General features: G+C 40.1%; 1 protein-coding gene across 8 annotated transcripts in view; it reads left to right on the top strand.

The window, feature by feature from the left end:
- TENM3 (teneurin transmembrane protein 3) overlaps nucleotides 1–26849 on the top strand; it is a 398700-nt gene that overhangs the window by 208871 nt on the left and 162980 nt on the right. For all 8 annotated transcript variants that reach the window (XM_066632787.1, XM_066632788.1, XM_066632790.1 and 5 more), the window contains 2 exons: nucleotides 5803–6040; nucleotides 23304–23542. In XM_066632787.1, coding sequence (XP_066488884.1) covers nucleotides 5803–6040; nucleotides 23304–23542 — 477 coding nt within the window. The remainder of the gene's footprint in view (nucleotides 1–5802; nucleotides 6041–23303; nucleotides 23543–26849) is intronic.

Raw genomic sequence — 26849 nt, forward strand, 5'->3', positions numbered from 1 at the left:
ACAATGATCAATAACAGCAAACAACTGATAGCTATTAAAAATGCATAGGTAACAAGAACTGATACAGAATACATTATTTGACCATATTGATAAGCTTGATGTCCACTACACATATTATTACATATGCCACTGCTAATTGGACTCCTTGTAAGTCATAGTTCTCTGCAATTTACAAAGGCAGAACAACTGTCTCTCTTCATTCCAGCATCCCACTTTTCTAGTGGATGTTTGCTATGTCTATTTTGCATCTTTTCCGGTGGGGAGGGGGGGTGGAGGAGATGAGCTCTCTGGAACAGAGAGCCCTCTTTTAAAATGTTGCTACATTCTGAACTTTTTTTTCCTATTGAAAACAAGTATATAGCTATTCTTAGTAATAATATATTTTGGTTGCTTACAACTTAATCTAAATGTCTCACTTTCCCTTCATCTTCAGATCCGACCTTTTTTCTCTGCAGGTTAGAAAAAGATTGCAAAGTAACAAAGCACTGAGACCAGAGGGTTTTCCTTCTGAATTTTGTGAAGTATATTTTACTATTCAAAGCTACCATGTAAAGAATGACAACAAAAGAAAGTGATGTGTTGATTTAGATGGAACACATTGAACGTAAGAACCTATGAGGAGCTCTGCAGGATCAGTCCACTGCCCATCTAGTCCAGCTTTCACATGGCCCACCAGATTCTTCTGAGTGCATACAAGACAACAAGATACCTGTATCCTGTTGCTTTTGCCTAAAAATTAACTCTTACAGCCGAATTCTAATTAAATTCCTATGCAGTGTCATGGGCATGGGCTATGCTGTATCCCATGGGGGAATTTTGGCGACTAGAGATCTCCTCATGGTAAGGGGACTTTTGTTCATTTGTCCAGAGTAAACCCCAACAGCCACTATGGATCAGCTCAGACCCACACCAGCGATATCACTGTCATGTCCAAGTTGATCCATGCAGGTGCGCATGAGATCCATGCAGGCAGATCAGGCCCAGGAAGGGGGATAGGATACAGCGTGCTTGGGCTCCTCGTCAGCATTTACCCTTAAGCTATGCCTTCCCTCACATGTGCAGGAGTGTGAAGGAAGCACTGATTATTCCAAAAGCAAACGTAAATTAGGATTTAGTATTAATTAAACAAGATTTTTATTCCAAAAATGCCTAAGGGCGCAATCCTGACCAACTTTCCAGCACCAAGGTAAGGGTAATGCAGCTCCAACATTTTCTTACCTTGATGAGGTTTCTGTGACTACCCCCCAACTGCAGGATGCAGCACATGCCCCATTGGCACAGCTGTATCAGTGCTGGAAAGTTGGTTAGGATTTGAACCTAAGTCAAGAAAGTGTAAAATGAAAGGTATCTATATGCTTGCATAGAATTGTACTGTTAAATGTGCTTTATGTGGGCCAGATTGTGTTGGATAGGTTATACTCCTTGCCACAAATGATGGCATAGTTATTAACATCTAAGTGCCGGCTTTGCTTGGAAAGGAAACTCAGTTTTGCATATCGGTTTCAATGGATGTAGTCACCGGTAAGCGGATATTGTCCATTTGCTGGCAGAGTAAATTTGCTGAGAAAATAGAGAGCACAGGTGCGCTAACTTAAGGCATAGATAAGAATCAAATTACAACTCCACATACATTTGGAGAGGTTCCAAGTTAAACAGTAGTTTCCCTCATAAGGGTTATCCTTCTTGAATTTGTGTCACAAATTTGATTTGCCACAAACAAAACATGATTAGAGCCTTTATAATGTTATAACTGAGTATAGATAACTTGTTAAGCATCTTGAGTCTTCAGATTAAGCTAGACTGAAATCCAAAGAATAAACTAATGGCCAAATCCTAGCTAACTTTCCAGCCCTGGTGTAGCCATGCCAGTGGGGCATACACTGCATTCTGTGGTGGTAGGAGGCAGTCATAGAGGCCTCCTCAAGGTAAGGGAATGTTTGTTTGCTTATCTCAGGGTGGCATCGTGGCCGCATCAGCACAGGACTGTTGAATAGGATTGGGCCCTAACTTAATATCCTACAGAGAACATGTCATGTGTACTACAATCTTACTATGTATTAGGGCAGCCATTTTCAACCACTGTGCCATGGCACACTGGTGTGCCGCGAGTGGTCTACAGGTGTGCCACAGGAATTTGGGGGAAGGTCATTTATTAATAGGGCCAATGGGAGATGTGAGCCCCCACTGGCAGCATGGTGTGCCTTGTCAGTTGTCAAAAACCTGGTGGTGTGCCTTGACCATTTTAGTGTCTGGTCAGTGTGCCATGAGATGAAAAAGGTTGAAAATCACTGTATTAGGGCATACTTGGAAATCCTAAGCACTTCAGTTATTCCCATGGACATACCAATATTTCATACCAAACATGTTCATATTTCATATACAGAACATGTTTTTAGTGTTTTATTTTGTCATTGCAGTGAGGTTTCTTTCATATTAATTAAATTTTGCCCCCAGTATGTAATCCTTCTCGTATGAGAAAAAGAATCTCCCTCTGTTCTTTACTTGAATGGCTGGCTGATGAGGCTCAGCAATCTATCTGCTATGGAAAGAATACTGTATGAAGTGTATGACAGATTGCTTTAGCAGATATTTGGTTTCCTTTTTTCTCATTCGTTATGTGAATTGAAATGCTGAACTGCAAACAGTGTTAAATAATGACTACATCTGACCACTTTAATCTTTCTGTCTACCCATCGCTTGCCTTTTAACTTCCAAGTAATGCATGTTTTTGTTTTGTTTTGTATCCTGTTTAAAATTCCGTAACAATTAAATGATAAGATTAATTACGTATAAATTAGTTTTTGAAAAAAGGTTTTATGGGAAACTAGAGAAGAGCTAAGCACTGTAATTTTACCTCAGAAATTGCAAATGCTGCTGGTATTTTTCTCTGGTATTTGAATGGGTGTTGAAAATGAATTGAGATAGGTTTAGGCGCATCATCTCCCCTCACTACATATAAGCTCATCCATTTTCATTGCAGGCATCCTTGAGTAGGTTCATCTAACGAAGACAATTCATACAGCAGAACACATACTTTTCTTTTGCTTACACCTGAACTAGGATGTAATGAGATTGTGCCTCCTGACCAATATTTTATCATTCGACTGCGTAAATAATTTCTCCTTCCTAACCTTATATAGCCAAATTACTGTAGTTGCATGCTTCTGCATTCCTTTCTCTTCTGTGAATCTGTGCCATCTTCCAAAACATTTGTTGTAGCTGTTGCTTTTATATTCTTTGGGTTGGATGTCTTCTTTCTCTTAGCATCAAAATGGAGCTGTCAACCAGGGAGCTGGGATGACTTTGGCTGCAGCTCCATCAGAATTACTCAGCAGCTGACTGACATTTCACTAAGACTGAAAAGAATCCTCCTCCACATGTATCAATTAGGGTTGCCAACACCTGGCTTTGAAGGGTTTCTGGTGGCTTTAATAGCTGTATGGAATTGATAAGTTTGACAGGTGTGGCTTCTCCCATCATTGCAGCAATGTGACAGGCAAAACTGCACCTTCTGAGCATTCACCTGCCATTCAGCTATGAAAGGCGCAATAATTGGCCACCTTAAGACTCAATCATAAAGCTGCTTACTTTGAAGTTGCTACTTGTCTAGCGTTAGCATCTCTATTCTCCAAAGAAATAATAGCATCCCAAACTGGAAGGGTACTCCTGAACTGAACACTCAAAGTTGAACACTCAAAGGGAGCCAAGAATATTACACGAAAATGAACTTTAGAGCAACTGGACAAAAAAGTATTCAGCAGGATGCCTGGAATGAATGGAATTTGACTGCAATAAGTTTGGCCCTTAAAGACATTTGCTAAACTGCTAGATTCTCTAATCTTCTCCAATTAACTTTGTAGTTTATTACAGGGCCACCTAAGCTCTTGGGTGCCAGGCCAAGACCAGATATCAAATATATTTTCCCCCATCATTTGCTCCCACCTCCTCTTAGTTCTTTCCATTTTGATCTACTCCCATGGATCCAGTGATTATACATTCTCTAGTGATTCGGAGCAGCCTATGGCTGCTTCGCTGTACTTGGATTTGTGCCACCTCCTGAGGTGGCTCAGATCCGAGTAGACCCATTGGGGTCAGTGCAGTGCAACACAGGGTAAGGGGAAAGTTTTCCCCTTGCCTTGGGTTGTTCTGATTTTAGCCCCAAACTTGTGCTAGATGCAGCACAGACCTGGTGGTCTGTCTGCTCCAGCACAAGTCAGGATTGCACCCTAAGACAACTTAGGTATTAAGACAGTACCAAAAAAAAAAATACTCTGTTCCAAAAACAGGAGAAAAATTTAGTATATCCTATGTAAAGAAAGAATCCTAAGGTAGGGTTTCCTGTTGAGCAAGTAATCATTTTTATATGTATTTTTACATAATGACCAAAGTTAATTCTCTACCAGCTGATAATTAACTTCTAATCTAAATCAGATAAAAGTTTTAAGTAGACTTGAAAAAAGTCTTTGTGGGCTTTAGCCTGTTAAATTATCCTGTAGCTAGCTGTGAATGTGCCTTAAAGCTTTCTATAGCGATTCTAATCATATGCACTGACACCCACTGGTGCTAGTAAAGACAAAGCTGATTAATTGTACGGTACCTGAATGATAACACTTTCCTCATATGATTTTTGTTGAGATTTTTCTGTGCCAAAGTCTGAAGAAATGGTAGATTATTTTAACCCTCCAAGTGCTAGAATGGTGAATCTCAATCAGCCCAATTCTGCTAAGTTGAAGTACCTGAATTCAAGCCAAATTAGTATCACTGAAATCAGCAAGAGGAAACTGACATACACCCAAGTACTTATCTTGTGTACACTGCAGAAATGTGCACCAAGGAACCCGGGCATGTGCTTATCTTCTGATTGTTTCTGAGGAGCATGAGAGGAAGAAAAGCACTTATTGACTTCAGATGGTATAAAAACATGCCATGAGAACTAATAGTAGTTACTGTTACTTTAGAATAAAAGGTGCACTTTTTTGATGGGAACTATGACATACTTCTACCATTGTGGTGATGGCAAGATCGTCTCCTCACCTGTGTCTTGCTCTGAAACATAGTTATACCACATAGTGTGAAATGGGAAAATCTGTTCTATGTGTGTTCTAATGGATGTAACGGTCATTAAGTATATGAGTCTTCTGACGTTGTAATCAGATGTGTTTCAGTCTGTTAAATATCCATGAAGCAACATCTGCTTCACAGAGTGACCTTCTGCTAAAGAATACTTAGCATCTATTAGTGGATCATAGTGCAGATCTGCCTTATTTGAAATGCAGTAAACTAGAGTAGTCTACTGCTGTTTAGCAACTCGCTTGCAATAATTTATTGCAGTTAAACAAAGCTTAAAAAAAACTCCATTAAATAATTATAGGGATTATATGCATTTTGAAAACCTTTGTATTCTGTGGAAATTACCCATTTAATTTCAGGGTTGGTTTGCTTAAAAAAGCTGAGTCCGAAAGACATGTTAGGGGATCTGTCAGATGCCTTTTTCTGTAGGTGTTAATAAAACCAGTTTTTAAATAACTGAAACAAATTAAAACCAAACGCAGTCATACCATCTGTTGTATATTAATTAGATCTTTGCCTGTCAAGGGTAAACTCACTCTTAAAGAATGTCATTGAAGCCAACTAATAGAATAATATGCAAATGCATTAGATGATAGGATTTCTGTTTCTGCTTTAGCTCTAGCAAAGGTGATGTAGCAAAGATGCTGATGTGATGTATCAAAGGTGATGTAGCAAAGATGCCACATCTAGCAACGATGATGTATAACAAACTTTAATTTTCTTTCTTCTCAGAGCAATCTCCAAATAACCAAGGCCAGTCGACCCTGCAACCTTTGCCACCTTCTCACAAGCAGCATTCAACACAGCATCACCCATCTATCACCTCCCTTAACAGAAACTCACTGACAAATAGAAGGAACCAGAGTCCGGCCCCGCCGGCTGCTTTGCCCGCCGAGCTGCAAACCACACCCGAGTCGGTCCAGCTGCAGGACAGCTGGGTCCTTGGCAGTAATGTGCCACTGGAAAGCAGGTAATCCTTTAGGACCTTGTAAGACTGCAGTTATGCTCAAAATATACAAGAAGCCTGACATTTATGCTTTCCCTTCTGTTAGCAAGAGTTTTAACTGTGGAACTTGTGGGAGTAGTAACCAATAGTGGTACTCTACCTTGTCCCTAAGCTCACAGCGTAATTTAATTTTTTCCCGTACGATGTTTTTTTTTCAGAGATGTATAATACATGATTAGTGTACCTCAAGTATGTCACTGAGGTGGTACAGACATAAACACAAAACTATGGATTGCAAAGCCAACCACAGTTGATTGTAATGTCTGAACTGACATCATCTAATAAACCATGGTTTGCAAGTAGCCACCAAACCACAGTTTGCAACCATGGCTTGCAGCTGGTTGACCAAGCCACAGTTTGAACGAACTGTGATTCAGTATGACATACTGAAACTGAAAGGCATAAGAAATCAGGATCTGTCTTCCATAGCTAGGATAGTATCTGGATTCACAAACTAGGTAAGAGAAGGGGGAGGGAAACATGATTTTTCTATACATATGGAACCCAGCTAACACAAACAAGGGTTTTGCATGGCTATCTGAAGGCAAGTGTTTTCCTCTAACATTCAAAATTAATGTTACTATATTAGCTGTCATAAATAATTGTAATACATTTGGCAGAGAAGATATAAGTTTTCAGGAACATCATTGAAAAGCTAGTACATCTTTGCAGAAACATAGATATTCCCATAAAGCAACAGTGTATATATGCAGGATTCCTGATGGTCCCAGCTTTTCTGGTTTGGTGATTGTGTAGCACACTTTTGTACTGCATATTCCTCATGTAATTGCTTGTAATTATTGAAAACTAGTTGGTGAAAATTCCTAATGGATGTAAGTTTAAATTATGTAAATAAATTTTGGTGCCACTTATTTAATGCAGAGCTAAAGTTCACTTACAATAAATTATTAATAATCATGCAATCAATCAGCACTATTTAGAATTTATTTTTATTAGGGTTATTGCAGTATTTCTCAATGTCTGCCCCCGCTTCGCCACCACATGGTCCACCTATTTGAAGTACCACTGGAAGTAACTAGCGATGACATCATTGCCCATTTTTTCTGGGTTAAGAGGCTGGATGTGATGCAACAAATACCAGTAAGAGACTCAGGGTGGATGGGAGGACAGAATTCTTGAGCACAGAAAAGCCTGCTTTGGAGCCTCCTACTTCTCTTTGTTGTGTTCCATTCCTGGTCTCTCTGTTGGTACTGCAAGTATCACCAGACACCACTTCAATTACTACTGGTGGTACCCGTACCACTGGTTGAGAAACACTGAGTTAGTATAATTCTTCTGGGGGACTTGAGTAACACTAGATTACATTTCCTTTACAAGCCAATTCTAGATCAGCACTGATATGTTTCAGGATAATTAGTAAATTGAATATTCCTACTTCCTTTAGTTAACGTCAATTGTTTAAACATGAAGAGTAGAAAAATATATTTAAGGTAGAAATAAAAACAGAGGAACTCTATTTTTTTCATTTTACAGGTATTGTGCATATATTAACAATGCCACAGAATGAGGAGAGTTGGATTTAAGGGTCCTGAAGCAGCGCAGGAGCCCGGTTTCTATATCAACACTGTAGCAGCACTTTCAGTGTAGTGTTCTTTGGAAAGAATAGGACTAAAGAGGCACTGGTCTTTTAAAAAGACTATGCACAGTAATGAGTAATGGTGATGAGTTTTCTGACAAGGGCCAAAACTGGCCATGTCTACCCATTCTGTCAATAATAAAGTATTGCTGTAGCCTCCCGAAGAAAGAGGGAACTAATTCAAAGGTGTTTCAGAAAGTATGTGACCCAGACAAAACATGCAAAAACCAATGCGGAAATGGGCACTGCCCACAGAATAAGCAGATGCTTGGATGCAAAACTCATGTGGGTTTCCTTATCTGTGAGCTTTTTGCCACATAATATATCCAAGTCTTAATCTTTAATTTTTTACCACTTAATCTGTGAGTTCAGAGTCTTCCACATGGATTTTTGACCATATGATTGCAAAACTCACATGATTGTCAGAGGAGCACAGACAGCACCCTAGACTGGCTCAAGGCATAGCCGTCCTTCATGACAGCTTGCCTTCTCATTGTTCTCTGCTTTAAAGAGTGGCAGTTTCTCCCCTTTCCTTGTGGTGAGTAGAAGAGACAGCAGTGAATGCAACTTTTCCTTTGCTGTATTTGCTTGTGATCTGGGGGCAGAGAAGACAGCCAACAGAGTGCTTTCTCTCTCGCTCTCGTCAGCACTTTGCTCATCTTCCTGCTGGAGAGGGAAGGGGAGGTGCATGCCTACTCAGAAGTAAGTCCTATGGTAGTGCTTACTCCCAGGAAAGCTTATATAGGATTTCAGCCCAAGCTGCAATTTGTGTTGCAAGTTACCGTTTGTCCACTTGCATTGATCTTCATGCTGAAAGTGCCTGCATTAAACATGTGGCTACCTTTCATTGAGCAGTATTTTTTTTCCTTCCCTCCCATTTGTATCCAAGTCTTAGCTTTAATCTTTAAAGCCCTAAATGACTTCAGACTTGCTACTCTCATTAGTGCCTGCCCAGTCCTTACGCTTTGTTGGAAAGGTCCTGCATTCTTGTCTGCTATTGACAGCATCTCAGAGCCCAATCCTATCCATCTTTCTAGTGCTGATGCAGCTGCAGTGTAGCTCAGTGTAGCTTGAGGAGGCCTCTGTGACCGCCTCCCCACTCCAGTATGCAGCGCATACCTATTAGCGTGACTGCATCAGCAGTGGAAAGTTGGATATGATTGGGCCCTCAGTTGGCAACCTCAGGAACCAGGGCCTTTTCTATTGTGGCACCTCAATTGAAGAACTCTCATCTTAGGAAGATCAGGTTGACTTCACTTGCCATGGATGCTAAAGACTTTCTTATTTTTAGAAGGCTTTTACTAATAAACTGAACTGATTTGATACTGGTTCCTTGGCATAGAAAAGGGTACAAGTATTGCTGTTTCATGGGTGTAAATATGTTTTCAATTGTTTTTAGTATTTTTATTGCAAGCTGTTTGTTGTTGTTATTAAATGAAATACAGGATAAAAATATAATAAATATTGTAATGTGAAAATCTCACTTTGCAGTAAACCCTGTAGTTTCTTGAATAGTTTAATTTGGCAAGAACCTCCTGAAATGAAGAAGCAGTTTAATTTATCATTAATTTCCCCCTCTCTTTATCATTGCGTTTCTCCACAGAGTGTGTCCTTGATTTCAAGTCTATTAGCTATAACATTGTAGGGGGTTTTCAAGCTGTTTTTCATGCCTTTACAGTTTTGTGTATGGTGATTATTTCAGCTTTGACCTCACTTTGTATTTGGATGACATATGCAACCTTGCAGAACTGCCAGTTAAAGTTACAAATTTGGCACACTGACCAATATCAAAGACATGACCACATTAATGGACCAGGAGTCTGAGAGTTGTCACTCGGCTCATACTGATGAACACTAATTATGACATTAGTTGAGTACCATCTTTGTGGCCCTTGTTGGGAATGTTTTACATAATCCTAAGCTTTGGTTATGTAAAGTTTCATTTGCAGGCTTTCCAAGCACTGGCAAATAAAGACTTGCTTACAGGTTCCTATTCACCTGCACATGGTTTCAGGGAACTAATACCCCCCCCCCCCATGAAAAACTGAGCAGGAACATGAGTGGGTGCCTCCCCATCCTCCTGTATAGGTCTCAAAATGTTGAGAAGCCTTGCTCTTCAGTGTACAGTCTGAACCACTTGGCTCTTGAAACAGTGAAGATGGTAGCAGTTACTGTCACTGTCAGTGGTGAGTGGGGAAAATTGGAAAGATCCTTCTTTAGTTTAGCCCTAGTTTGCTTAGTTTCATTTTGTTTAGGCATCTGGTCATTTGTGAGTAAATTGACGGTGTGTAAATGCATGGAATACTGGAAGGCTTTCTTTATCCTTTGTTTTTGGGAATTATGTTAATTTTAGGAGTGCCTTTCTAAACGGATGTTTTATAACCTTGTTTCCCACTTTTTACATTGTAGCATTCTGTGTTCTTACCTCAGCTAGTGTTTGTCAATATTGATAATATGAAGCTCTGCTGTTCCTGATTTAAAAGACAAACTGTGAAGGGACAGGTCAATATCTTCCAGCAGGGATTCCCAACCTTACTAAATAACTGTCTTTTTTTCTTGAAATTCATCAGGGAAGTGAAACTGTCACTTTCCCTAAACAAGTGGTTCTCTGTGCTCCCTTTAAATGGCAGTGAAGTTACTGAATTATAGTGATAAAGATCTTTTATCTTTTCATGGTATTAATGTTTCCTTTACTCTTTCTGTGTTCAACCTCTTGATTTCCTACAACAGGTATTAAATCCTTTTTTAATGTCCACACAAGGTTTTGCATCTTCCAGAGGTATATACTCCCATTCCCTTTCAAATAGGATCAATTTTTATAGCCATGGACCTCTAAGGGACATTGACACTGGGCTTGTTTTCTTTGAGGTAGCAAGCCATGGGGGAGTAAAGGAGAAGGAGGGGAAAGGATCCTGCTGCTGTAGGAACCATCCGTTCCCTCTGCTTCCTGCCCAGAAACACCCACTTTCCTCCCATCATTCACCAGCCGCCCCCCCCCCCCCCGGCACCAGTTTACCTGCTCTTCTGTGGGGATAGCAGCAATAGGCCATCAACACTGCCATCATTTGCTGTATGGTGGACAGTGGAACGGTGTACTGCGGTCATAAACCCAGTTTGGATCAGGCTGTAAGTTCCCTAACACAATACTGCACAAACACAAACCCATTCCCATGCATTCATACACCCTTTATTACCATATTGGCTAGATAATTATACATTGTTTCTCTAAGGTGATCACACCAAGACATAGTTCAGCTAGCAGGAAATCCATTGATAATTGTTACTTAGTCCAGACTGGAGAGAACAACAGTGATGGGTCTTTATCTCCTTGGGGCAGTCCTCCTGAAAAAGCCATTGTAAGTCACTCAATCCTTGTCTCTTAGAGTGGAAAATTCCATTTCACCTTGCCTATCTCAAGGAGGGGGGGGCACACACATAGCATTCTGTCCATGCTAAATTTCAGCTTCCTCCAGCTTTGAGTTCTGGTAAGTCAGTCTTCTGTTAATCAGAGGTCCTCTTTGCCTTGGTGCTTCTCTGGCCTCGATGAGGTGCATCTGGTTTTGCGAGACCTCCTGGTGGCTGGTACAGCTAACTAGTCGCTATCTTATATAGTTCATGCTGAGCTAGCCTCTGTTTCCCCTTTTTTACAGTCAGGCCCCTTTGTTCTTGCAACTTAGAGTCTGTGTTTGTGTCAGTGTCCCTCCCGATTTATGTCTTTCCTTATCTGGGCAGTTCGCCACATTCACAGTTTTATAACCTTTATCTTTTAACATCATTTAGAGAGGGGTAGAAAGGAAAAAAGAGTAAAATGGTTTTTTAAAATACATGGACTACAGCCATAGTGCCAGCACTGAGTGCCGTAAAAATGCCACAAAGCTGCCAGGAAAGGTAAGTGCTGCACCAGGAGGCAGGGGAAGACATTCCAGAGCCAGGGAGGTGTTGTATAAGGGCAAGGGAAGGATGGGGGGAGGTGGTACAGGCCTAGGAGGTGGTGGGGATGGCAGAGCAGGCCTCTACCACATCCTAACCCTCATCTCAGACCTGAAAGTTCTACATGGTGCTATTCGGTTCTGCTCCAGCGATTTAACTGGTGCTGACCCAAGTAGTCCCTTTGAGCAGGCTGGGGCTTGTCATGGGCTAAGGGAACAAATGTTCCCTTATTCTGAGGAGACCTCCCACCAGCACAAATGCAGCGCTGGATACAGCATGAGCCCAGCAGCCCTACTGCACCCACTTTTGATAGGATTGGGCCATTAGTCTAGCAGTTGATAACCACTATTCATTAATTACAGCAGGGTTGTCCAAACTCCAGCCCAGAGGCCACTTGCGTCCCTTGGGGACTCCCAATCCGACCCACAAGGAGCCCCCAGTCCCCAATGAGCCTCTGGCCCTCCAGATACTTTCTGTAGCCCATACTGGCCCGATGCAACTGCTCTCAGCATGAGGGTGACTGTTCAACCTCTCGTGTGAGCTGTGGGAAGAGGGCCTCCTCCACTGCTTGCTGTTTCACATCTGAGATGCAGCAGCAGCAGCAGCGAAGTAAAGGCCAGTCTTGCTTTGTGCAAGGCCTTTTATAGGCCTTGAGCTATTGCAAGACTTTCATTCATTCATATAAGTTCCATATTCATTTATGTAAATTTATGCAAATTTATTCATATTTGAAATGTAAATTAATTATTTTCTTCCTGGCCCCCTGACACAGCATAATAAAAATACATGCATGATAAGCATCACAACCACCCCAAGTTCCCTCATGGCAGGTTAGCAAAAGTCTCTTTACAAGCTGCCAAACTTAAAAGTAATAATTTTGAAATGGAACCTGAATGCTGCTTCTCAAAATGGCATTGACCTGACTTGCAAGGGTAGCACAGGTTCTCTTTAACATCAGAGTGGATCAGAAGTGGGACAACACAGACAAGCAGAGTGTAGAACTATCAGAAGAGACAGTTGAAGGCACTGATGGAATTAGCTGGACAGACATTACAGTATGACTCATGTAAATTTGGTGCTGTATAAATCCATTTTAGAATATTTTTGCTTTTGATTAGGTAAATTTATTGTGTGAACTATTTAGTGTTGTGAATTGGTGATTGTATTTAGAGTGTTAAATAATTTATGATACTGCTCAGCAATACTGCACGGGGGGTGGACAGTATTCACAGTAGATCACTAATGTTACATTGTCTCTTTTCTTAGGATTCTGCTGTAATTAAGCAGTTAGAAACATGACATTGTATTTAATTATCTCTTAAATTTGTGACATAAAGTGGAAAGTATTGAAGAAATAATTAATGGTAGGCCAGTATTTCTCAGCACATTGAATAATTTAATTAACTCACTAAAAGTGGAGAAGGTGAAACTTGATCACAAGCCTTTTCCTATTATCTGTGTTCCTAAGTCATCAGTAAAAGAGACCAAGGGAAGGCAAAGGGTTCGGCATTGTTCAAGCTTGACAATGCATTTATGCTAGTGGACAACCATGTGCTTTTATTGGTGTGATTTCCAATGAAATGACTGCCTTTAATACTGATTAAGTAGCTGTGAAAACAGGTATTAATCTTTTATAGGAGGGATTGAATCCATTTACATAAAGGTCTGATGCTGTGCAGAAGTACAGTATATTGGGAGATGGGGTGCATAAATGTTTAAGAGCAGATAGTTTAATGTGCTCCATCAAATAAGAAAGGGCCCAGAACTGTCATATTCACGGTCCTTTCATATGACCATTTTTCCATTCGTGTCTCAGCAATTCCAAATTGGGTCATTTTGCTATTCATGATTTTTTTCCAGTTCCTAGGTGTAGAGTGTCAAAAGGAGTTTGTGAACATTCATTATCATTTCTTTTTATTAATTATGTGCTTAAAACAAAAACCGTTTGGTCTACAATAGGAACATTTTACCTTTGGGACTACTCTAAGGTTATGTAGCGCCAGGCTCACAGAACATGCCTCATGATTTACAGCCTAGTATAGTGTTCTATCTGCAGAAAGAGTATTGCCCCGTTAATAAGTAATTAGCCGTTTACTACCAGATCCTGCTGTTTATCTATCTCTAGTATCTTCCTGAACTCCCCAGTAAAGCAAACATAAATACTGATGTAAAAAAAGCATTTTGTGTTTTTAAGTATACTAAAATATTTTTTATATATTGGAAGATGTTAGATATAGAAGATGTGGTGTCAATACTACACCATGAAGTTATAAGTGAGGGGTGTCAAACATAAGGCCTGGGGGCCGGATGCGGCCCGTGGAAGCTTTTCATCTGGCCCTTCGGCTCTCAGCTGCTGAGCAGTGCTGAGGTGTTACTGCTGAAAGGGCAGCCCACATGAAAATGGGGCTCTCCCATATCTTGAAAATTTATCAAGATTTGTGTATTTTCTCTTCTGTCATTTCCAACTAATGAGTTCCCAAGTGAGAAAGAGTGGTGCATATTTTTGGTTATGACTAGTTTAATGACATCACTTCTTGCCTAATGACATAACTTCCCAGAAAGCATCATGATTGCTATTCAGCCCTCTGTATGAAACGAGTTTGACACCCTTGTTATAAGTAATAGAGCAGTAATAGCCAGAGTAAAAATAGCAAACAAAAGGAAAGATAGGGATGGAACCCTGTTTGAGAACTGGCTGGAAAATTGTGAGATATGCTAGCTCATTCCTTTCATTAAATTAGAGAATAGATAAAGGTAAAGAATAGTTCAATTCGGAATCAGATTTGGAGTCTATTTTATTATATTGCAAGAGATATACTGATCACCATGTTTAATATTATTTTGAGATGGATATTGTGTGTCAAGGGCTGCAGTCCTATATACGTTTATTTGACAGTAAGCTTCACTGACTTCTGAATAACTATGGATAGGATTGTACTGTCATTTATTGAACTTTAATTACAGTTTCTGACTGTAGTGAGGCTGCAATACTGTACACACTTTCATGAGATTAAGCCCCACTCAACGCAGCAGGACTTACTTCTGAATAGACATGCATAGGATTGGGCTGTGAGTTATATTTTTATTTCTGATAACAGGCCTGTGAAATTGTGGGACTGAAAAACTTTTTTGCAAATTTATGGTGGTTTTATATGAACCTAGGGTGCTGATTGAAAAAATTGACATCAGTTTTGCCCTATCTTGTTAAAGCTGCTTGAACCATTCACTGTGTCATATCTCCGGAACTAGGCGTGATGAGGCAAAACTGATACTACTTTTTGGAATCAGCACCCCAAAAATAGGTCTAATTTTTAAGACAGCAAAATGTGTGTTGGCCCCTGTAATTATATTCGTATATTCTTGTCTGCAATTATCTAGTTTTGTAGTTTCAGAATTCATATAATATTAAAATAATTAGGGGGTTGAGGAATCTGCAGAGATTTAAACCCCCCCCCCAGCCTAGAAATAGTATTTTAAAAACTCCTCTCACATAAGCATACTTTAAACAAAACAAAATACGTATAGCATTGTTCCCTTTAAATCAGTTATCTCACAATACCGATCCACTTTCGTGATCTTTACTTAGTGGAAATGTGCAGATTTGTTTTATATATGTTTGTTTAGAGAACCTCAAGTTGCAGGTATCTGACAGATGAAGTATATTATGTGAAATTACTGTTAGCTGATGCTAATACGGAACAGTGAAATTTATCTTGTTTGTAAGCTTTTCATTTTTGGAATTACACTAGCAGGGATCACCTCCTGGTGTGAAAGTTGTCCAAAGATAATAACCCATCAGTCCAAAAACATAATAGATTTTAGAATACAACATGCTATCAGCATGAAGAAGTACTTTATCTGCCTCACTAATACACCATGTCACAGCTAGAATTACTAAATTGTTCTTTTCTCATGCACATTTTGCTTATGTTTTAGAGAGGTGCTTTTGGGGGCTGTTTCAATATGCCTTTCCCAACTCTTCTGTAAAAATACAGATCAATGTAATTAATTTTAAATAATGATCCTAAAAGCAAAAATGATTTTGCAGTTCAAGTGCCAGTTATTCTTAGAATAACATGAATTAAAATTACCTTACAATGGCCCAATCCACCATAATTTCTTGCACAGTGATGCAAGGGCAACAGTGTGACACCTGCTGCATTATGTGGGGACGTTTTGGCCTTTGGGGGCCTACATTTGTTCCCTTGCTCTGGGGTAAGCCCGTACCAGCCCACCCAGTCTACTTTGCTGTGCCAGCAAAGTTTGTGTGGATCCAGGAAGGTGGATTGAAGCCAGAAAGGGGAGCTGGTTTTGGCATGCGCCTCTCTCGCTGGAACTGCCCTACTCCGAGTACCATTCCTCCATCCTCCCTGTCCCCATCACCATCCCATTCTGTCTGGGGTCTGCTGGCACACAGAGCCAGGTGCTCACTGCCTGCAGTGTCAGGCAGTGCACTCTTCTGGCGCGTTGCCTTTTGTGAAAGGTGGAAAGCAACCTTTCAGAATGCTTGTTCTGGTGATGCTAGGCACCTTTAGGATTGCTTTCTAAGGCTATAGTTCTATGCACATGTTTCTTGGAGTAAGACCCATTTAGAACAACATAACTTACTTCTGAGTAGACATGCATAGGATTTTGCTGTGAAGGCAGTTTGTGCTAATATTATGTACTTATACAACGTAATTGCATGCAGTTTACTGCTTTTCATGCCTACCCTCTTTTTAACCTAATGAACTCTCTTCATGCGCTTATTAGTTGGCAATATTGTAAATATGACACATTTATTAGTTTTAACTGTATTATTAGCTACAAAAATTAGTCTATTCTCTATTTAGGAGGTCAGGAATGGTGTCTGGTGTCGGACAATTGTTTCCTTTGGTTTTGGATTTCTGAAGATAGCATTGGAGTAACTTTCAAGTGACACCAGCCACCTGTATTGAGAAGGGCAAGGGGTATGATGGCTAAAAGTCCTCCACAGTTTGGGACCAGGTTATATGTGGGACAGCCTTCTCCCATACATTCCTAGCCCTTTCTCTTAGGTTATATAAGGAGGCTCTCCTGCAAGTGCCACTCCTATTCCATGGCAGTGAAAGATGGCAGTGTGAGAATGAGTCTTCTCTGTAGTGGTGCCACAATTATGGAATTCCCTACTGGAGGAATTAAGAACTACTCCCTCCCTCTTAGCTTTATGGTGAAGGCTCAAAACTTTTTTGTTTTGTTGGGCATTTAGGTGATGGGTTGGTGTCTGCCCTCTTTGCCTCTATGTGTGGTGCTTTGTTTTGCTTCCTGTTCTGGTCTTGATAACCATGCTCCAATTGTGTTTTAAATTCTTATTTCAGTTATTGTTGTATATTATAACTGTTCTATGGAGCTTCATGAGCTCTAATGCAGGGTTTTGCCCCAGGCTACCCACAACCTGGTATCAACACTATTCAAAGGCAGTGAAAATTCTCTCTCCGACCAGCATCCCAATCTGGCACTCTTCTTCCCCCTGTGGATGCTATTTGTCAAGGACAAAAACAAACAAACAAACAAAATTCCCATTGGTACCAGTTAGAATCCTTTTTCTTGACAAATAGTCATTGGGGGAGGGGGCCTAATCTGAAGCAGGACTGTTGGGGGTAAGTTTAGAAAACCTTCCAACCCACGCAGGCCCTCATCTTTTTACTGTTTTAAAAAAAAAAAGCAAGCACAAAAGCACTAAGATTGCACTTTCTGTAATGTGTTATTTGACTTATTGTTAGGAATTGACTTTCTTGCATTTTTAAGAAAAGCAGTAATTTAAAAAACACTTTTCTAACTATCTGTTCACAATTTTACAAAGTTTTGTGGAAAAACCGACCATTATTACACACTGAAGTTCAGAATAGAGTGTCAGATAGTGTTATGATATCGCGCCTACTTTTAATGAATTGTCTGGGTAGAGATTTCAGCTGGCTTTTTCTCAGCACATACTAGGCATTTCTATTATTGGCTACTTCTAGCAGAAAACCTATCACATGAGAAACTGTTTCCGACTTATCCTCACACTGATGAGTAAGCTGCTCTCTTTAATGTGGCTGATATTTATTTTGTGACATTTCTAGTTGGTGGTCTGAGCCATACTGTCTTTTTCAGGATTTGCAAGCTGTTCCTGGTTCTTTAGAAGATGCTGTTTCTAGTTAATTTGATTTTATTACCCAACTTCTGTACTTTGTCATCTCACACATGCTTCCCCCCTTTTTTAAACTTTTTTTTTATTCCAGCTTTCCACTTGTAGTAGATTCCTGCAGTTTTTTGTTTCCAAAGAACAGGTATAGAACCCAACGCTCTACGTGTTACTGAATGACTTTAGCATTCTTAGGGTGTAATCCAAATCTGCTTTGGAGCAGGCAAGCCAGGAGGCTTGTGCTGCATCCAAGGCAGGTTTCTGGCCAGCAGTGGCTCAGCCAGAGGCAAAGGGAAACTCTTCCCCTTACCTGTGGGTAAGAGCTGCTGGTCCCAATGGGTCTCCTTGGACCTGCACCACCTCTGGAGTTAGCGCAAGTCCAAGGAGAGCGGAGCAGCTTGAAGCCGCTCCATTCCCCACGGGGACGGGGGTTGGGATCCAGCATAACTGCTGGGTCCCAGTCCGCCTCCAGCTCCCCGTGTACCCGCCCCCAGGGCTGCCCATCGCCCACCCTCCCCCCACCCAGAAATACCTCCCTCCCACCTCCTCCCCACCCCCACGCCTACCTTTGCTGCTTCTGTCGGCGCGAGTGCACCGACACAAGTGGCTGCAAGGAAGCTGCCGAAGAGGCTTCTGCCAGGCTCCGCAACACCGACGCGGCTCCCTCCCACGAAGGCGCAAATGTGCTTTACGGCACATTTGCCACCCTCCTGGGCCGGCCTAAGGGACTTGGGCCTGCCCAAGTCAAGGTTTGGATTGCGCCCTTAATCATATGGATAGATGGACATTAGCTTTTATAAAATGTATGCCTCATCCTTTGAAAATGAGCAGGTCAGTGGGAAAAGAGATAGAAGCGGGTTTTATTACAGCATTCTTACATCTCTCTATAGAACTAGCCTTCCTCCTCTAGATATCACCCCCTTATTCACATCCCTGGTGGGTCATTGCAGCTGGCCCCATGCAACTTCCTTCTGATTACATCTGCTTACTTCTGATGATGCCAGTGTTGTTAGCACCCACAGCCCCTTTTTATAGCAATCTGTAGTTGATGCAATAGAAGCCAAGATGACTTTATCTTGGAGTACTGCCCAGAATGTCCCATAATAAGATTAACAGGTGCAAACTCCCAAAGATTGACCCCCTAACAGAGGGATAGGCTGACCATCAGAGTGAGACTAGACAGACTTGGGAGAGTTAGGACAGACAAAAGAAAACATTTCTTTACTCAGTGTGTAGTTGGAACTCCTTGCCACAGCATGTGGTGATGGCATCTGGCCTCAATTCCTTTAAAAGGGGATTGGACAAGTTTCTGGAGGAAAAATCCATTATGGGTTGCAAACCATAATGGGTGTGTGCAACGTCCTGATTTTAGAAATGGGCTACGTCAGAATGCCAGATGCAAGGGAGGGCACTAGGATGCAGGTCTCTTGTTGTCTTGTGTGCTCCCTGATGCATTTGGTGGTCCACTGTGAGATACAGGAAGCTGGACTAGATGGGCCTGTGGCCTGATCCAGTGGGGCTGTTCTTATGTTCTTATGACTGCTCCTCAACAGAATATAGGTTCACCACAATCTGCAATTACAGCCTGCCATAGAAGAAACATAAGAGTTCTGTGACATCCTAACTCTTGCCAGTTAAACTCTTTTATTATTGCTAAAATTCACATATGATTCTCTGGGTATTGTAACTTTTTTTTGAAATTGAAAAACTGCTGATAAAAAAGGAGTTCACATTTATATAAAATTTTTGAACTGTTGCTTAATTAACTGCTGCAGCTAGTTGCAAAGTTAATTTTAAAAGTTCTTCAAAAATACTTACATTTTCTGTCTACAAAACACCCCAAAACATAAATATAAACACATGAATATTTATATAGAAAATAAAACCAAGGGCTATTGAGCCCTAGTGCCAGAGCTGAGCTCCAGTGCCAGCGTTGGGTGTCATAAACATACCGTAAAGCATGTTTACAGCACCTTCTGAGTAGTAGAGACCTCTGGCAGCTTCCCAGCACCCGTGGGATATATTAGTCACCATTTTGGTGCTGCTGTTCCTCTGTGCACTGGAAACCATAGGATTGGGCTGCCTGGACGTAATCCTATATACACGTTCCTAGGAGTAAATACTATAGAAGTCAATAGGACTTTCTCCTGAGTAGACATGCTTATGACAGCACAAATCCTAAGCATGCTTACTTGGAAGTAGTTCTACTTTGTTCAATTGGAATTATTTCCAGGTACGTGTGTATAGGATAATCTTAATGCTCAAATTGTTTATTTTTTATAACCTTGTATGTTCAGTTGGATTCTAACACCTAAAAACATTGCAAAATATTAAAGAAATATTAGTAAAATAATCAATAATTTTGAAATGTTGATATTCAAGTTTCAGTCTTCTGGTACAATATTTAGACAGACCATGTCATAGTTTACAAATAATTTACAAACTACAAATACATGTGTATTTATGATTCAGAATAACTTCTTGTGAGACTGATCTATGTGACCAGTGATACTTTTTCTCTCTTTTTAAGCAATATTTCTCTACCCTCTCTGTGTCCTTTCCCACAAATATCACATCAACAGCTCCAGAGGCAGTAGAGAAATGCTATGTCATGTCGTGCACACATAAATTTCATTTCTGGATTGGGATTTAACCTCCTTCAGAATGTAACTACTCTGACTGCTGAGTAAATAGATTGAGGAACTAGAGCACTATCATTTTTTTTTTTTTTGTAACATAGTGTAATCCTTGAGAAGAGTGTTTAGAAACAGTTTCTGTAGACTTCACATTGTTCATTTAAGGCAGGTCTCATTGAAGAGGAACATCTGTGAACAAGATGTGGGTGACCAATATTATAGTCACACTGATGTGCACAAGAAACTTTTGCAGCAATTTCTCTCATTAAAAATTAAGACCCAGAAAGCAATTGTGTCCAACACACCAAAACACAGGTGCCTGTTGGTAACTCTCTTTCTTTGTTTTTCCTTTCTCTCCTGGGATCTTCTTAACTGATCAGTAAATGACTGCTTGATAAGGGCACCTATTTTTTTAGTGGCACAATGAGAAGGAACATTTACATGAAACTCCATACCATTTGTCTCAGACTCAAGTTAGTTAAATTCTTAATTTAACACATGATATTCCTTCACGAGAAGCACAGCTGTGCAGAAATTTGCAGAAAACCTATAGTTAGTTCATAATATGTGATCACTGTACTGTATGTTTTCTGCTGAGTGTTCTCATGACATGCCAGAAAACCATGGCTGGACAATGCTACCCAATGTATGAGCTCCACATATTGACATTTAAAAGACATTAGGGCACATTTGGGGCTTTCATACATCATGATCCATGTGTAGCTTCTGCTTTCTCTCTTGGGATTTTGTAACATGAAATGTTTTTTCTTCTTTTTATTCTCTTGGTAGAATTAACTCCATCAAATCTTGAGAACAAAATAATTGTTATCTACCAGCTTTCACTCATAAAATGCCTGGCATTCTATGTGAGGGCTAGTTTAAAACCCCTTTTATTTGTTGCCTAAGTAAAGAAGCATGTCACAGCAGAACAAGCAGAGTTCGGTAGAATAGTGCTATATTTTATATGGAGCCAAAGATCCATTAAAAATATTTTTTTTAAGAAAATTAAATGCACCATCCTCCAGACTGAGTATCTGTAGTTCCTGCAAGCAAGAGAAAGGAAAAAAAAGCTTTCCTCTGCTCTTGTCATTATAATGTGAACATTATTTGGAGGGTGTTCTCTGTAATGTGTGTTCAGAAAAAGGAAGGTCTACATCCAGATCCCCTGGTTTGAATGTCAGAGACCAAGATGCTTTTTTTAGCTTTATAATTAGGGCAACATTAATTATAAAATTGACTGTCAGCAATTTAACAGTATAGTGTTAGGGCGAAACAGTGAATTTATTATGGCTACTTACATAATATATTTTACAAGGTCAAGATAACAGGGATTGCTACTTGAACCTCTATTAAGTGATTGAGCTGATGGCCCATACATTTGCTGTATTTTCTGGGCAGAGTCGCAGTACTGCAATCCCAGCTCTGTAGTAGAGCACCTGCTTTGCATGCAGAAAGTCTCAGTTTGATCCTTGGCATCTCCAAGTTGGCCTGGGAAAGATCCATTGGTGGACCCCTGAAGACCCACCTCCAGTCAGTGTAGATAGTGCTGATCTATGCAGACCAATACCTTGAAATTCAGGTAACTTCTGGTATGGAGAAGATAGGCCAGTGTCTATGGAGTGCTGTGGTTTCCCAGCTGTGGTTTCCCAGTCAGGGCATTATGCTCTTTGGTGAAATAAAGGCTAACAAGATCAAATAGGGTTTGAATCTGTTGTCTTTGGAATTGTAAATAAATCCAGTTTCACCAAATCTTGTTAGTCATGAGAATGTTATTTTTAACACTCATTGCATATTTTAGATGGTGTCACTGGCCCCAGCCCTGACACCCCATCTCAAAGGGGAAAGGTCAATGTCACAGGGATTAGTGTCTTGGACCAAATAAACAAATTCACTGAAGGGCACCTTTATTGGCTTTGTTTACAGACATCTTTAGTCTTGCATGTCAGTGTGAGTAACTCACATGAGTTGAACTCAATGGGATTTACTTCTGAGTAGGCATGCCTAGGTTTGTTCTGGTAATCGTGTTGTTTTTCTTATCAAGACAAAGGAATTATTTAGGTCGCCACCTAAGAAATGCATCTTTATAAGCTAAGACCCACAAAATGAGTTAGTGCTTTTCTAGACACTACCTCCATCAGGCTTTGTAAACATTTTATACATCACCCAGAAAGCAACCCTGTTCTTGGTAAATCAGTTTCCGAGCACTCTGATGGCTAACTCTAATTGTTGCAAATCTTACCAGCATCAGGTTTGCAGTAGTTTGTGGTCAAGGGTGGCAATGCTTTCTCAGAAGTAACTACTGAATAGTGCCTTTTTAGTATCCTTACAAGACAAGGTAGTAGTTGGGTAGAAGGTGGTGGGGAAAAAGGAAGCGAATGTAGGATCAGGGCCAGATCTGGTATAACTCCAATTTTGTTCCCATAAGAGCAAACTTCAACTGCATCATTTTGTCCGCTTCAGCTTCTGTGTAAACTTTAGGCAAGATTTATAACATGAATTTTAAGCTGTGTATACAGTTGGACTATTTTCTGGCTGCCAACTAAACTAGGTCATTAGTACTTTTGCCAGCTGTATTTGAAGGAAAGGCTCACTTATCATTGTGTTTGTGATACAATTGTGCCTTGATCCAATAAGGGCAATCTTTGCATCAGTGCATTCTGTGCTTCAGAAAAGATGCTCATTATGGCAGCATTGAAATTATCCATTTTAGGAGTAGTATACTGATTTCAAGCAGCCACCAAACCCAATGGGTGACTTTTTGTACCTTACGGGATTCTGCATCAGAGCCATCGTATTTATGAATGTTTATAGTTGCTACACAGAACAATATGGACAAATAACTGCATTTTTTCCTTATTGTTTAACTACTCTGCACATTAATTTAAGATTATTTTTAATATATTCCTTTGTTTTCTGCAGGCATTTCCTATTCAAAACAGGAACAGGGACAACACCGCTGTTCAGTACTGCGACACCGGGTTACACAATGGCATCCGGTTCAGTTTATTCCCCTCCTACACGGCCACTACCTAGGAATACCTTATCAAGAAGTGCTTTTAAATTTAAGAAGTCTTCAAAGTACTGTAGCTGGAAATGTACAGCACTCTGTGCTGTAGGGGTCTCTGTGCTATTGGCAATACTACTATCTTACTTTATAGGTAAGCTTGTATTTTTATGATTATTGTCATCATAAATCTATATGTCTGTCTTGCTGGTTATATATGGGCAGTGCCCAACTGCATAATATACACCTGTCTTTTCTTGGCAAGTCCCGGAAACAGTGGAGTCCATGAGAGCAATTTAATTAAATTCAGATGGAATAGAAAATATCTGTATTTTGTAAGCATTTTCCTGCAAAATCGCAAATGAAATACCATTTAAAAATATTGAACTATAATTTAGAAATGCAGCTACCATTCTTTTTTAGGAGGGATAAGGCTGTAATTCAGTCATCGTTTCTACATTAAAAGGTATAAGCGCATACAAAATGAAGAAAGCAGTCATGCAAAATTTTGTTTTTTGTGTGTTTGTTTATGGAAAAAAGCCTTCTACTTTCCACACTGTTATTTAAATTTATTTAAATTTACATTTCTTTATATCTAATGAGTAACATAGAATTATTGGATTCAAATAATAGTATGGAATTTTGGATCTAGCATTTTATTTAGGTGTCTGTTTCCATGATCTGAATGGTGCTTCTTTATGTATATGAATTAGCACTTGTATGTGTGTGTTCGAGAATCATTTAATTTGAAAAGGCAGTGATCCAATGGGAAAGCCACAAACCACCAATATTACATATCCATAAATGCAGAAGTGGCAACTTAAGTTAAATTTCAGTGGCATCACTGAAGTCTCAGATCTAAATGAGAAGATATAGTTATCTTTTAAAATTAAAACAAAGCGCATACCCTTTAAGGTCCTTAAATGTTGATAGCTTGTTAACATTTCAGTCCAAGCCACAGCATGTAAAAATCCTTTGTGGTTCAATTTATGTTTTATTAGGTATATACCCTAGCCAAATTCTTTTTTTTTTCTGACCCTGCAAAGCCTCAGGCCAAAGTAATTATACACATAAAACATGCCTGCAACACATATAACACACAAACATTGCTATTCCAGAATGCAGGATGCACAGTTAAGTATCATTGATTTTAATAATAATAATAATAATAATAATAATAATAATAATAATAATAATAATAATAATACAGGTATTTCTATACCGCCTTTCTTGGTCCTCAGATTTCTCCTTAGACTTTATTCAAGGCGGTTTACATAGGCAGGCAAATTAAATCTCAGTAGGGATTTTTAAAATTTGAAAGAAGGTTTCTGTCTTTCAAGAAACCACAACATTCAGGTGTTTCTTTCTTGATCTGGTCGCACATTCTGGCCTCCATCCTCCCACGCTCAGAGCTGGCCTCCACCCTCCCATGCTCAGAGCAGATGGAATAGCTCGGCTCAGCTTGTCAGCTGCTTCAAGGTCGCACGGTGCTGGTGGCCTCGAACTGGCAACCTTTGGATGTTATCTTCAGGCAAATGGAGGCTCAACCCTGTGCCTATGGCATGTATAAGGCTAGATTGTATGGGCTGGATCGTAATACAAAATATTAAAATGTGTAACTACAACTATGCATTTTAAAAAGACATATTTATCCTTACACTTTAAATGGTTATTCAGACAAAAATGTCTTGAATCATAGGGCCCAATCCTATCCAACTTCCCAGTACTGATGTAGCCATGCTTACAGGACGTGCACTATATCCTGTGGTGTGTGTGTGGGGGGGGGGTATAGTCACAGCAGTCTCTTCAAGGTAAGGGAAAGTTTGTTTCCTTTCCCTTAAGTATCCATTGCAGCTGCAACAGTGCTGGAAAGTTGGACCCACGGTTGTATATTTTTATATTTACTGAGTTTTAATCTAGTTTATGAATTAAACTGTTTTCTTTAAACTCAAGGAGCCAATGAAGTGTTGGTAGTGATCTGTCATTGTTTTCAACACCTGTATTTAAAGGCTGCTAATGTTGATCCCTGATGGGTAGATGTCCTTCCATGGTCCCTTCTTTGTTTTTATGTAGTATTCTATCCCTTTCTGATGGCACTGGAAAGGATAAATAATGCCATCTTAGTATGCCATTTGCAACCTAGAATTTATTCTGAAATGGTACTGTTTTGCCAATGGCCAATCCACTGGTAGTGGTAGTAGAGAGTAGAGGATTTGCTTTTGCTTGTAGACAATCCTAGGTTCAATCCCCACATCTTCATGCAGGGCTGGTAAAGACTCTGGAGAACCACTGCTAGCCAGTCAGAGAGAGTCCTGAGCTAGAGGAGTTTTTCATTTGATTCAATATAAGACAGCTGTCTATGTTCCTAGTGTCACTGTTGCTAGCGAACCTTTTACTGTTGAAGGATCTGTGATTTTAATTTGTCACTAATACTGTCAGGTGTGTCCAAGAGAGGACCAAAAATCCATGCAGCTCAAGTGTAATGTTCATGCAGTGCAGTGCTCCAGACAGGGAACAGATAACCTGGGCTCTCCAGAAAAGTATGGAGAACATCCAGATGTGTGTCACATTCCTGTAGGTTAAGAGGTATTAGGCCTCTGAATACTAATTGCAGGGAAGCAATAGAGGGAAAAGGGCTTACCTTGATTCCACCTTGTGACTTCCCAGAGGCAACTGATGTGCTACTGTGGGTAACAGGATGCTAGGCTAGATGGACATTCCTACATTTATGTGTCCAGAAATTAAGAATATTAACTTTTCTACAACTAGGAGCCTTTATCCCCTGAATGACATTTGGTTCTGCCCATAGCAGTGATGCTGTACTGCATCACAAATAGCTAGTTTATATGCTTCCTGAAACACAAAGGAGGCACCGTCTCTGTGTATTCACAAGGGAGCTCTCTATGTACTGGTGATATTACTGATACATGACTAACTCTGCAATCTAACTCTAAAATCTGGCACCCAGGGATACACTTTGAAGGTTTTGGGGTCCATAAAGCACAATGGATTAAATTCAGTCGTATATGTAGTTTTCCCATCCCTTCAGATGTAATATCAACATTCTCATGTAACAGGCCATCCAAGTATAATTCAATGTGAGTTACTTAATATGAAACTAAAATTGTCTTACATTTTATTTACTTGTTTCATAACTGCAGGCTTTAAACAAAGTATGGGATGAGAAATAGTGGCTAGAAATATTGGCTATAACCTCTTAGGTGGCAAGTCAATTTGAAGACCCAGTTTGTAGTGGCTTCTGCGGTTTCACAGTAGCATTGCCACCTTTGGGTTATGTTGCAAACTGCCCCGGAAAATATGCCCATGTACGAATATGCCATGTTCCCTCGTATATTAAATAAGGGAAGTTTAGACAGAGATCTTAGAATTGTATATTGTGGGACAAATGTTCGTTTAATTTCACTGGGCACTTTCCCCAGAGAGCCAACAAGTAAGTATTG

This window comes from Tiliqua scincoides, chromosome 6, assembly GCF_035046505.1.
Source record: "Tiliqua scincoides isolate rTilSci1 chromosome 6, rTilSci1.hap2, whole genome shotgun sequence".
NCBI lineage: Eukaryota > Metazoa > Chordata > Lepidosauria > Squamata > Scincidae > Tiliqua > Tiliqua scincoides.